Source organism: Tursiops truncatus, chromosome 6, assembly GCF_011762595.2.
Source record: "Tursiops truncatus isolate mTurTru1 chromosome 6, mTurTru1.mat.Y, whole genome shotgun sequence".
In the NCBI taxonomy this organism is placed as follows: domain Eukaryota; kingdom Metazoa; phylum Chordata; class Mammalia; order Artiodactyla; family Delphinidae; genus Tursiops; species Tursiops truncatus.
In genome coordinates this window covers 51,088,324-51,102,006 of record NC_047039.1, presented here as the reverse complement: position 1 = coordinate 51,102,006, position 13,683 = coordinate 51,088,324, and the positions used below count along the sequence as shown (strand labels likewise).

The window sequence follows — 13,683 nt, the reverse complement described above, 5'->3', positions numbered from 1 at the left end:
TTTGATAGAAAAATTCTTTAATCAAAACAAGTTTACATGTTGACACTTATGGCTTAACTAGAATAAATCTGTCCAAATTTAAATTGTATTAAGGACCAAACATATAATAGCAAGAGTTCCCTCAAAACAGTGGGTCCTAGTTCCATTGTAAGACCTCTCAAAAGCAAAACCCCCAATTACTGAAATGTTTCAAACTTTTCATCTGTAGATGAAAACAATTACTCGAGAGGTCAAAGCATAAGATGCATGTCACATGCAAACACTGGTAATTAAGCCTTTTCCCCATATTCAGTTTCTAAACATGAGAAGTGTCTTTTTAAGCTACTGCAAACCACCAACTGACCTAGTATTCAAAATACCTTAGAAATGCTAAGTTACCCTTAAATTTTGTGTTAACCTTGGTTCACCCTGATTTAGTCCGTATCCATGAATATACAGACAACTCCTTTACTTTTGTCTACTGTGTTTCCACTTTTTGCAATCCTGTCACATGTATGACATAGAAATAAAAATTCCCTTCTGGTATAGCCATGTTTTCAAATGGGTTAGTTTCCTTATATAGTATTTACTTTTATTTACTGCAAAAGTATTATGGATTGCATTTTTTCCAATTAAAAAAATACTTAGTGACTTCTTTAATGTGTGACTTTTTAAAAAATTCAGAAACTCGAGACATTTCTCAAAAATAAACTTTTATCATTTAGTTTTCAGTTTCAGCTGCTAGTGCCTGTAAAGGATCTTAAATGGTTGAACCCTAAAGCCAGATTCATTCCTATATATACTCCTGCACGCTGCAGGAAACTCATGTGACTTCACTGAATTCCCAGCCACAAAACTAAATTACCTTCAAAAGTTAACATGAGTTTTGTACCCCGTAGAACAGTTCAACGTCAGTTGGATATCTAGTTGTCATACAAAAAGGCATACAGACCACACATTGTTACAAAGCAGCAGGATAATGTAGCACAATGTAGACTGCGATTAAAATTAACTTTTGATAAAAGGGAGGGAGTGAATACTTGTATAGAAGTAACATTTTATCTACCGTAAAAATGATTAACTTCTACAAAACCCACAAACAATGAAAAGACAGTCTGGTAAATCCAAGATTTGTAAAAACTATGCACAAAACCCACAGTATTTGGGAAAAGAGGAAAGGTTTATACAAGTAGCAGTTTTAAAAATGTAACCTTTTTCTACTATCAATTACATACACACACTAATTGAAAATATACTACAACCAAGGTCTGGAAAAGCAGTTTAACATTTCCTAAAATGGACTTTCCCTCACATTTACTGTATAATGTAGCTGTTAATACTGCACAAGTACAATCAGCAATGTTTAGTCACTTTTAAACAAAGATAAGGAGATTTCTCCCTCAAAACAAGTTTTAAACATCAAAACCTATGCTTATAAAAATTTAAAACTTTCAGCAGTCTAAATATTTCGAATGAAAACCATTACAAACTTCTCAAATGTTCTTTATATTCCAGGTATGTCAACCTAGTTATCTAGTGTAGAATCCTTCAGAGATATTTCAGTCTCTCTCTCTTCACTGGATGGCCTAAAGAAAAGGGGGAAAGAAAGGTGTGACAACTGGGGTTAGGATTTTTTCCTCAGGAGGAAAAAAGATATTAAGTCTGTGCATTTGTTTTGAAAATCACCGAAAGAATTTTTTCCGTGACTTATTATTAATTGTTATTTTATGTCCAAAATTTTATTTTACCATGTTGTGTCTTCTTCACAAAGTAATATGCACATCAAGCAAAATAACTCAGGGAAGCATCATGGCCCAGGCCCTTTCCCACCATTTCCAGCTTTAAAATGAATTCTCTTTAAAGAACATGAAAGTGTTATACCTGTGATATCAACATATTATACATCTTAAGAAGAGAGGGTAATATACACACGGACAAGATTTCCCTGAATTTCAGAATTAAAGGATGCTTGATTGCAAGTCCGTAAAGTGTACGGTGGACAAACCAAGATTTGGATAACTACGGTTACATACCTAGTTATTTTAGAGTGGGTATGATAATACAACACAGCCTATGATTCTAGATCTAATTTCTGTATCCTGTCAAAATTCAAGAAGTATGGACATGGGTCATTATTAAAGGTACTATCAGTGGAAGAAGTCCAAGGAATAGTTATTTTTTTTAACAGGAGTCCTGCCTTGCTCTATTCCCTTTAATACAGTGGCATATTAGTTTCAAGCGAAGTTTCTTTACGGCTTGGCCATTTTAATTCGCGTCTTGAATCCTGAATTCAGGAAGTGAGTGATGAAAATAAATCCCTTACACAAATAATCTTGGAACAGCAATGTGATTTAAAAATTAAAACATACATCACAACCCAGTAAAACATGTCCTCACTTTTTCTTACTGCTGGCCTCGTGGTTGTCTTTGCTTTCTTCATTGCTGTCTCCATTATGTTGTGGTTGATTATTGTCTTGAGCATCTGATCCTCCATTTAGAGTCTTTGAACCTTTATAAAGATTTCAATGGAAAAACTGTTAGAGAGACCCAAAATCAAAAATAAAACATAGTCCCAAAGTTTCTAATACTGTATTTTATTTGAAATTACATTGTAATCCTTTGGGTAGACAAGGCACAATAAGAAATGGGGTTACGACATATATCTATCCATATAAGAAGTAGGTTACTAATCTGATTATTCCATTTGTTACTGTTATCAGGAACATGAAAGGGTGGTACAACTCTTTGGAGCATTATGATTTATTCTAGTTCTTAGAAAAAGCAGTGTGAATCACAGTAAGATTTTGTATTTAACAACAAAACGTGGCAAAGTAGTTAATTAACATGATTTCGTCTCTTATGACAAAATGATGAGGGCTTCCCGGTAAATATTATTTCATTAACAAATCTCTAAGGAGACCTATATCATTCCCTAATAAGTGAGTAAACAAAATTCAACTCCTTTGGAACATTTTTTTTCTACTTTAAGCAGTTGCTGCTAAGATGTTTTAGTACCGTGGAATTGGGGAAGCTGCTAATTTTGGGGAAAGTGGCTAATGGTACAGGCAGACCTCGATTTATTGCGCTTCACTTTGCTGTGCTTCGTAGATACTGCATTTTTTTTTTTTTTTTTTTTTTTTTTTTACAAATTCAACGTTTGTGGTAACCCTGCATCAAGCATGTTTATCAGCACCATTTTCCCAGCAGCATTTGATCACTCCACTTCTGTGTGTCACATTTTGGTAATTCTCACAGTATTTCAAACTTTTTGACTCTTGTTATATTTGTTATAGTGATCTGTGGTCAAGTGATATTTGATGTTACTACTATGACTCATGACTCACTGAAGGCTCAGATTTGTTAACTTTTTCTTAGCAACGAAGTATTTTTTTTATTAAGGTATGTACATTGTTTTTTTAGACATAATCCTACTGCACACTTAACAGATTACAGTATAGGGTAAAAAACTTTAATACACCCTGGGAAACCAAAAAACTCATGTGACTCACTTTATTACAGTAGTCTGGAACCAAACCTGTGGGGTATGCCTGTAACTATGGATTCTGTTTTAGGCGTCTGTCATATATACATCCTAAAATATTTATGATTGAAATAGTGTATCTGGAATTTGCTTCAAAGTAATCTTCAGGGGTGTCACAGAGAAACTTGATGGGGATATAAAAAAGCAATGCTCATGTATTGATAACTGCAGAAGCTGAGTGATGGGGACATGGGAAGTTCATTTCCCTCGACTATCTGTGTAGGTTAGAAATGTTTCCTAATTTAAATGGAAAAAGAATAGCAACGACTACTACTACTAATTTAAACTTGATGAAAAAGAAACCCAGAAGCTAAGGCTGATCATGTTCTGCTAAGGGCGTTATGACACTTTCTCATCATTCAATATAGATAAGGTATTAATAGGATTAAATATTGAAGCCGTTTTTTAAAAGTAGTTCCAGCGAACAGTTACCACATACCTGTTTGTTCCTTTTCTAGCTTTTTGTTTGGCCCTTTCTTCCCTTGATCTTTGGTTTTATTTGCTTCCTCATGCTGTCTTTGTTCGGCAAGAGATTTATTCAGCACTTGTGTGATCACAGAATCTCCTTCGCCAACCAAAAACATGTTCTTAAACTTGTTATACAACATTGTAGACTTTTCCATGATAACCTGACTAACTTTGAATCGCCGTATCTGAGAAAACAAAACATATAATTTTCTTAATTTTTTAAATGTTACTTAATGAAGTGGTGATAATGAGGAAATTTTAAAAATCCACATGACTCAAGATCACTTACTTTTTTCAGTGTTGTAATCATCTCTGTGTGTTTTTGAGCTTGCTGCATTGTGACCTGAAGTGAAGCAAGTTCATCCAAGGCCTCAATACATCTGTTCACATCCTTCATGACAAAATAGTAATTTCGTAACTGTTAATTACCACAACCCATATAATCTATTTCTAGAGATTACTTTTAAAATCTCAAATAACAAGGCAGTACAAAATAACCAGTAATAGTCTGTTATCTCAAATTTACACACTTATAAAATCATGTGAGAAAATAAAATATGAAGCTATAAAAGCAGCACTGTATTTTTAAATGAGGTATTAAACACTTACAAGATTATCAATTTTGAGTGAATTTTTAATTTCAGCATGTATCCTTTGAAGTCGAGAATCCATTGATGTTTCTATAAATTAAAATGTGAAACACAGTAAATAGATTTTCCAAAACCAGTATTTTTGTATAATCTAAGCAAAGTATAATGGAAAGATTTGGTAAATTTATAAAAATGTTCTTTGTAATCTGCCTACATCATTAAGAAGTTATCTGCCATTTTTAGTATTTAGGAAACCAACATTCATCATATAAGCAAAGAATCACCATCTAGCTGCATGTTGCTAAAAAAAACCAGTCTGCATCCAATAACTCCTCTTCTGCAATCCTTAAGGCACTGCTTCATCCTTACACATTTAACCAAAACTAAAAAATCCATCTGAAACTAGATTTGTCAGAAATTGTAAAACATCTAGCTTTAGGCCATGTTATAAAAATTTGACTTCATCATATATTGAGCAGTAAAATAATAAACATGACTCCTTAGCAAGTTCACCTGATAACACTTAAAAACAATGCAAGGTATATAGAATCCATTAGGGATGTGAAATGTGTACTTGGAGGATAAGAACATAAAATGACCAGTTTCAAAACCTATACAGTTAAGTGTCTGTAAAACTTCCTTTCTGTGTAGAATACAATTTTATACATCTTAGAAAGTGAAATAACTAACCTCGCTTCTTCTCCACTTTCTTAACTTCTGGCTTCTTTCCTTCATCTTTATTCTGCCTATCAAATGTTAACACAAATATTTCAAAAACATTGGAACTTTGTGACTGGTTACCAAATGCCCACAATCCCTTATGTAAAAGTTAAAATTTTTTTTATTTAAAATAGTGGCCTAGATCACAAGGAATTGACTGTAATTTTTAGAACTCGGTAATGCCACATTAGTATTAATTAGTATAAATATAAGCAAAACTCAAAACGTAAAAATTAACATGCTAAAGAAATCTAACAATTTAATTTTACAGTGGCATTACAAATAAATTTTAATGGCTGCCTCGGTGAAATTTTGTTCCAACAATACTGTGTTAAATGTTAAAAGACCAACTTTAGGGTCAGTGGATAAACAGGCCATAGTGGGAAGAGAATGCCTATGTTTCATGAATTCTACATCACAATTATTTCTTAAAATAGCACGTCAAAATAGACTGATTTAATTGTTCCCACATCTCCCAAGGGTAGATAATTTGAGGGGTTCAAAGTTAGTTTCAAGGTTAAATAGACTGTTTATAATACTACTAGATTAAAATGGTGTGGGATTTTTTTTGTGCCAAAATATCAAACTTAAATGACATTCACTAACATTTACATACCATTTCACAAATGAAAAGGTACCATTTTACTGTAAATCACAAAAATAACCATTTAAAAATGAATTCTTAATAATTTCTAGTACCTTGACTTGGAGTTCGGGCCCTATTATAATAAACCAATTGAAATAGACAAGAACAAAAAAATATCTAAAAATCAGGTATTTTTTTTAAAAAACTTTATTTTAAAATTTTGGTTACAGTTTCATTTTTGTTTTCTTAACAAGTCTACTGTTTAATCTCTCAGGATTAAAAAACAATGATTAATCTTCTAAAGAACTGAACAACAAAGGAATGTCAAGGGGAAGGGCACAACTGCCCCATTCTCTGGGGGTATAGTAGCTACTCCAGTTTAACACCTAGCTTCAAAACAAAATGAATTTTTATATTTTCTAAATGAAATAATGTACAACCACCATCTTCATCTGAGCTTATTATAACTTTCAAACACAAAGCTTCATTTTAAGCTTGGTAAAAAACTTTTTTAACAGGAATGATGGCCGACCTTAGTATGTAGTGTGTATCTTACAGGAAATGTTTTTTAACAATCATTAACACAGTAATAATGCCATTAATGAAGTCCTCAATTTAGAATCTGGAACATTCTTCCATCAAGGGGGGGGAGGGGGAAATTCAGTCCAATGAGTCTGTCTCAAGATCTTCATCTCTTGTTTGCTCCACTTGTATTCTCTTTTCAGTAACTGGATTAATGCTTTGAGCCCAAAATGAGATATATTTTTTATTACTGTAGATTACATGTTGTTTGGCTGGGAATACAATACAATAAACTTTATTTTGCATAATGCATTTCATACAAGCTGCATCTGAAATGCTTTACAGAGCAAAACTGTCCAAGTACAAAGTTTTGTAATAACAGGAGAAGGAAAGAAAACACAAATATTAGAATTTGAGAAAGTTACATTCGGAGGACATTCAAAAAGAAATTGAAACACATAAAGATTAACTGAGATACTGAAGAAGGGTTGGGCTAGATTTACTAAGCAACAGCTATTTTTATATCTTAATTTGGGGAGCACAATAAAGTTAAAAGCAACAAACAGTCCAACAACTTTTCAGTGAAAGGACAGGAAAGGATAGGTAACAAAAAATAACTCTAGTATTTACATAAATGGTCAAAGTTTAACATTAAAGGGAGTAACATTTCTGAGCTTTAGATCAATTTTTAAATTACTCCCTCAAGTAGCTAAAACTGCTTATATATCCTCCAAAAAAACTAAGAAAGCAGATGGTCAAATGCTATACTTATCAAGAAAGACTTTCGGCTTACAGATTATATATAAAAAAAGTACAAAATTACTTAAGAATAGTTTTAAGAATTTCACTGTTTTTTATTAAGTTTGTCTTAGTGACCTAGAGCATGTTTTTAAAATCACCTCCTCACTAAAACAACAAAAAAAACAGTTTAGTCAGAATAATGCAAGACGCTTCACAAAGAAAGAAAGGCCTTTCAGAGAAAGAACTCAGAAGTGACAGTCTAAAGATAACTAGGAAAACAAATGTAATAAACATGAAGCCTAATCATCATTGGCATTGCTATTTTCTCTCTTATAAAATTATTTTATAGAATAAACTTAAAGGGGAAAGAAATTCCCCATGGTAAGTATATTGTCTCCAGGTATCAAAACTTCTTAGCTTGAACTTGATTTATATTGCACACATCTAATGCAAACCCTGTCAGCCTTTAAATTTTCTTTTACTGGCTTCTTGGGTTTCCAACTGTGCTTTTGTTATTTTTGCTGGTCTTCTGGGGGAGGGCTGCTGGTGGTATGACAAATATGGGTATTTCTTTCATTCCTTCTCCACCAATTTATTATCTTTCTCTATTTAATATTATACAAGAAAATAGTAGAGGATAAGGACATTTTCTACAAAGCCACTATAACAGTTAAGCCCTATCTGCACTTTCAGTTTAAATTAAAAATAATTCACAGGGTGATTATCTCAGTAAATTTCATCCTCTTTACTCAGGAAAGAATGAAGCCTGAAACATGATTATCATATACTGAGGACATTTTTCTAACACACTGGAAAAGTCACTTCTTTAAAAGGCTTCAGAAAGTCTGGAAAACGAGATTCTATTGTTTAAACATTTCATGCTAGCTTAAAAAAAGAAATCGAAATTTAGAAAAAGAAAATACTTACTGCTCAGTTTCCATTTGTTCCTCTTGCTTGCGTTTTCTTTCTGCTGTTTCTTTCTCATGTTGGCCTTTCAGCATATTCCTTCTATGAGCAGTTTGAAAGTTTCTTCCACCTTTTCTCTTCTGTTTTATTTGAGAATTAGGATGCTTTTAGTTAACTATCAAGTCAGTGACTAATGCTTCTATGATTATAATCTTGGGAGAAAAGAAGCAACTAGTTTTCTTAAGGGATGAATAAATTACTAATTTAAATAAAACCCTCATAATTACATGTTGTTGCTATCTAAATTTAACTTTCCCCTTGATGATTTTGGGATTTATAATCTATTTACTGCACTGCTATAGGAATGATATGCTTTGGTTAATCTGAGTTAAAATGAAGTACCTCAGGCTATTTGCCTCTGTACTATGACTTTGACTTCAGTACCTGTTTACTGACAAGTACCTGCTCAACCTACCGAATTTAGTTTTGGGGTCCTGAAGTACTAATAAATTAGATAAACATAAATGAAAGGCCTATACAACCTGGGTCTGTAGATTTCCAAGGCTATACACAAAACTTGTGTTTTTATACAGAAAAGAACGTACAGCTTTAATGAAATTCCTAAACAACTGTTGTATTCAAATAAAGTACCACCAATAAAATGTACCCTAAATAGGCCTGAAGTGTTAAGAATTTCATTGAGGTAAATAATAAAAATCTATGTATAAATGTACCTTTTTACATCTGTCTTCACTGGTCACAACCTATCTGGCTTAATTCGCTACTTTCCTACCTTTTCTGTCAATAGGTAGGTGGTGTTACTGGAAGTTTATCATGTGACATTTAATTTCCATGTAATTGTGAAAAGGTAAGATAAACTTAGGATGTACAATAAAGTTTCAAATATGCTTTTTAACACAGGTAATTCAAGTTTATTCAGAAAGGTAAAGAAATTCATTTTAACTTTTAATCACATTTATAGACTTTCATAAAGATACTGAAACTTTCCTAAAGATTAAGAACTACATAGGAAACTAAAATAGAACAAATATTTTATTTGATATGCAAACGTTCTACCTTTTCACCTTCTTGATCATCCCCTTCCTCTTCAGAATCAGAGGTTGATGTAAGCCCTGTTTTAGCTAAATTTTTCCTTTTTGATTCAACTTCTTTTTTCCCCTCTTTTTTATCTGGCTCTTTTCTTGGCTTATCTTCTTCCTTCTGGCCCTCTTCATCCTTTTTAAGCTGCTTTTTAGGTTGTTTTTCCTCTTGCCCCTTTTTCTTACTTTTGTCTTCTTCAGTTACCCTATTTCACAGGCACAACAATGAAAAATAATCTTTTATGTATCATTAGTACTTGTCATTCAGCCACCTCTCTGAGTTAACTGAGTAAGTACTCTGGATAACAATAAGCTACATGCAGTTTGTTTTTTATTTAAAAACAAATTTTAAATATCTTTAAGTAAAATATAATGGAGTGTCATTATCAACCAATCATAAAAGGAAAATATCCTTTTAATATGAGTTAGAAGATAGAAAAATTACAGTGGCATTAGGGTAATAGAAAAGTGATTTTTTTTCCCTTTGTTTTCCATGTTTTTTGTAATGTGCCTCATTCACTTAAAAGTAATATTGAGTACTATCTCATATGCCATGGTACCGTTCTTGACTTTGGGGAACAGCCGTGTATAAGATGTGTAAGATGCCTAGATTTTATGGAGCTCATATTCTACATATTTATAAAAGTAGCCATGCTGGGAAAAATACAATTGCAGAATCAAACTGCGTAATGGTGAAATACGGTCATTTTAAAATTTAAAGAAATATGCTTTGTAATGTAAAAGGCTCCCAACTGACACATATAATGGTAAAATATATGGCCAATTAACCTTAATATTAAATTGTTCAAGGAATTTCATTGAGACTTACACATATTATGTAATTACATCAATGGATTTGAAAGCTGGAAAGGACCCCAGATCATTTAGTCCAACCCATTCCATTTAACGAATGAGAAAATGCTGGTGCAAAAGGTCAAATAGCCCAATATCTCAATTCCAAATCCACTGACCTACCAGACAACTGCTTCCTTGAACCCTTAAGATTATTAAATTGGAAAAGAAAAAAAAAATCACTTTATTTCTTTAGAAATTTTTTGTCACGTAACTACCATTGGCTATGTTTATTTTTAAATGTTATATAGGTTTCATCCTTTACTTTTAATCAATGGAAGAAAAAGCAGGCAAGTAAAATCACTTAACTTTATTCAATACTTCCACAAGGGGGCAAATATTTTAATAATGATTGTTTTGTGGAGATGGGAATAGAGAATCAAATATAAAAGGCATTCCCATGGCTCTTAATAGATATTGATGAACTGCCTCCCCCAAAATGTTACCCCCTATGCAAAGAGGCAGGTATTAAAAATAAAAATATCCTTTTAACCCAGTAAATCTGCTTCTAGCAATGTATTCTAACCAATACGTTTGCACATGTACAAAACGACACATGACAATGTCTAAAAAAATGTATCCATACAAGAAATAAACTTTTAAGAATTATGATACATACACAGTGGAATACCATGCAGCTGTTTTTCTTTTTTAAAGGTAGATTTAAGTGTATCGTTAAGTTTTTAAGAAATGGGATTATTATTTCAAAGTTTTTAAAACAGTGTCAAAGCAGAGAACTCCCGTAAACGTAACTGTCACTGCTTGCTGCAATTAAGTCTTTTCCCAATGGTCCTCCCTCCTTACCATCTTCCATGAAAAACAGACCTCATGGTGATAATTCCCTTTTCAATAGGTCAAGGTACAATAGGAAACATATTAAAATGTTATAAAGAAAATTATAAATACATGTTAATAGCAAAAATTAATGCAAACACAACCCAAAATATCTCAGTGGCTTATAACAAATATTTTTACTTCACATGAGGATTATGAGATGGTTTCAGCTCTTCTGGACTTTATCCACTGTCTTGTCATTTCAGGACCCACAGCAAAGAAGCTGTCACTAGCAGATACACGCTGTTCTCATGGTGGAGAGCTTAAGTTTCAGAAGAGCTTATATAGTTTTGCTCTACACTCCACTGAGTTTTTGCCCAGATACAAAGCTGACAGTATCTATAACAGCCAATGCCCAGCCTACATATAGCACAAGTGAAAAATAAATATTGTAAGCTACTGGTATTTTGGGGTTGTCCATCATCAAAACCTAAAACGTTTGACACTTGCTTTGCATTTGAAACCCTAATATATTATACAATGGGTAAAACTGTCATCTGTGATAACTGGAGAGAAAACTTATTCAGTGAACTTGTGGCTCTGGGTGAAGAGGTTTCAAAATAGAATATTGGCATTTTGAGTTGATTGTTATCAACATAAATTTGATAGGGTACTTCAAGAAAGAGGTAAGTTTAAAAAATAATAGGACAACAGAGGAAGGAGAAAAAAATCCCATGCATTTCAGTGTTGAAAGTCACTTCCATCCAGTAAAAGATTTTCAAATTCAGACAAAGACTGGAGTCAAAGATCCAATCAAGGTTGTTAAGTTGCCAGCCTTTCCTTAAGAATTCAAATTGGGATACCTTGATCCTTCTGATGAACAAATGGTTCTATGAAAAAGAAACCAGGGAGTAGGTTTTCAGGAAAACCTATAAACTCAAAAGTGCTTTTAGTTAAGTATAAAAAGATAATCATGTCTGGAGAAGTCTTATGAGTGAGACCACAGCACATAAAGCTGACTAGAATTAAACAGACACACACTAACAATAAAGTATTATTACTACCAAAAGGGACGCTAGGCTGCATTAAGAGAAACTAATGGAGATTTAAAAAGGAATCTTGGGCCCAACTCTGTAAAGTATGAAAGCAGAATAAGAAAGCTGCTCAGCTAATAAGGAGGGTTAATACTTTCCAGTCCAAGAATCAGCCAAAAGCCATGGAGAGAAATGGACTAGGAAGATACTCTCAGGGAAAATTGGGACGGACCTAATCAAGGAAATATTCCTTATTATCTAAAACGGGGATCTCACAGTATTTTCCCAACAGATTTCCTGGGGAACAATGACTGCTGTGTGCCTCTTAATCTTCTCCTTGGGAATATTTATTATGGTTCCCTATCCCTCCCAGATCAATGTGCATGTATAAAAGGGAGAGGGGAGCAGATAATCTGTGTTTCAGTTCCTAAGTCTCTAGATCAAGGCCTTATGTTGATCATAAAGTCCTAGACTTGATGCTTGATGCCCTTATTAGAGAAGACATCTTAGGGAGGAGATAAGTGAGATTTACTTGGTATGTTTAAAAACATAAACTCACCTGCATGTACCTAATTTCTTAATTTCACTATAGTAGTAAAAACCATGTTGTAATTTTTGGCCACTATTTTCGAGAATATTTAAACAGCTAGCTTGGCAGTAAAATAAAACTCTTTAAACATATATTGGCTGAAAAGTACCAACACTTCTATAACTGAAATTTCCAATAAAATATTTCCAATAAAATATTCCAATAAAATATTCATTCAAAACACTGTAAAATCCATTCTTAAATGACATACTCACTTAAGCCTTTTCTATAAAATCTTTAAACACAATAGCTACAAAGTTTTGCCCTCTTTGTCTAAATATATATTCCTGCTGGTGAAGTTTCTACCCAGAAAATCCAACACAAACAAGATCCATAATGGAAAAGAAAGATGGCAAGAAAAAAAAGAACTGATTATTTTGTTAATAACTAGTTATCATTCCAAAATACTTTAAAACTTTAAATTTACAAAAATAATGTTAAGTGTTATTATTTTTTAAATAAAGATTATTCTGGAGGAGCAAGATTTGTGGAAATTGCTTCAAAAATACTTTGTCTAAAAATTCCCTTAAAGGGAACTATTATACATTTTACCCTGCATTATCCAAGTATCTTATATCCTAATATACAAGAAAATTGTCTTAGATTAATGAAATGATAATCGTACCAGATTTTTCTTGATTCCCTATCAATTTTAACTTTTTACATAATGAAAACTATTTTTCAACTGTTTTGCCCATAATTCTTAGAAATACAAAATAGTAATAGCAATGAACACCCTGTAAATAAAACTGGTAAAAATGCAAAGAAATTTATACATATTGAAAGTGAAATGTCTCATTTACTGCATAACTAATTATACTCACATGTCACTCTCCGAAGGACAGGGCTGTTTTACCATTTTGGGTCTGCCTCTTGGTTTTGGAATCTTGACTTCTGTAGCTGACATTCACAGGAAAAAAAATTTTGTAACTACCAGCTTTCCCGTTAAGATGTAGATCTCACATATAAAAGTTACAAATGATATATACTAAGAATATTAGTTTATTATAGATAACAATTACTTCAGGTTTTAAAAGTCATATCCCCTCCAGTGGTTCAAATGAGTTAACAGCAGAAAATTTACAAAGGTGAATCAAGAGTATTTTCAATCTGTCCTTAGTATGGCTGAGGGCTTAAAAGAACATCCCTCATTGTTGTTTAATAGGAATGTCACAAAATTCAACTTTATAGTAGATAGCAGCACTTATATTCAAATACATATTACAGTATTATTTGTATAGGTATGCTCACATATTTGAAAATTTGTTATCAGAATTCACT

The 13,683-nt window shown here is 32.6% G+C and overlaps 1 protein-coding gene across 4 annotated transcripts in view; it reads right to left on the bottom strand.

Moving 5' to 3' along the window:
* PSIP1 (PC4 and SRSF1 interacting protein 1) overlaps nucleotides 1-13,683 on the bottom strand; it is a 38,534-nt gene continuing 24,851 nt past the window's right edge. The window contains exons 8-17 of one of the 4 annotated variants that reach the window (XM_073806111.1): nucleotides 13,227-13,302; nucleotides 11,643-11,669; nucleotides 9,131-9,359; nucleotides 8,075-8,193; nucleotides 5,269-5,324; nucleotides 4,598-4,668; nucleotides 4,278-4,379; nucleotides 3,960-4,173; nucleotides 2,377-2,488; nucleotides 1-1,565 (exon numbers count right to left, since the gene is read on the bottom strand). In XM_073806111.1, coding sequence (XP_073662212.1) covers nucleotides 1,505-1,565; nucleotides 2,377-2,488; nucleotides 3,960-4,173; nucleotides 4,278-4,379; nucleotides 4,598-4,668; nucleotides 5,269-5,324; nucleotides 8,075-8,193; nucleotides 9,131-9,359; nucleotides 11,643-11,669; nucleotides 13,227-13,302 — 1,067 coding nt within the window. In that variant the 3' untranslated portion in view covers nucleotides 1-1,504. Of the gene's footprint in view, nucleotides 1,566-2,376; nucleotides 2,489-3,959; nucleotides 4,174-4,277; nucleotides 4,380-4,597; nucleotides 4,669-5,268; nucleotides 6,679-8,074; nucleotides 8,194-9,130; nucleotides 9,360-11,642; nucleotides 11,670-13,226; nucleotides 13,303-13,683 lie in introns of those variants that run through there. The other 3 variants (XM_019934853.3, XM_004323313.4, XM_019934854.3) reach the window with 3 other exon arrangements.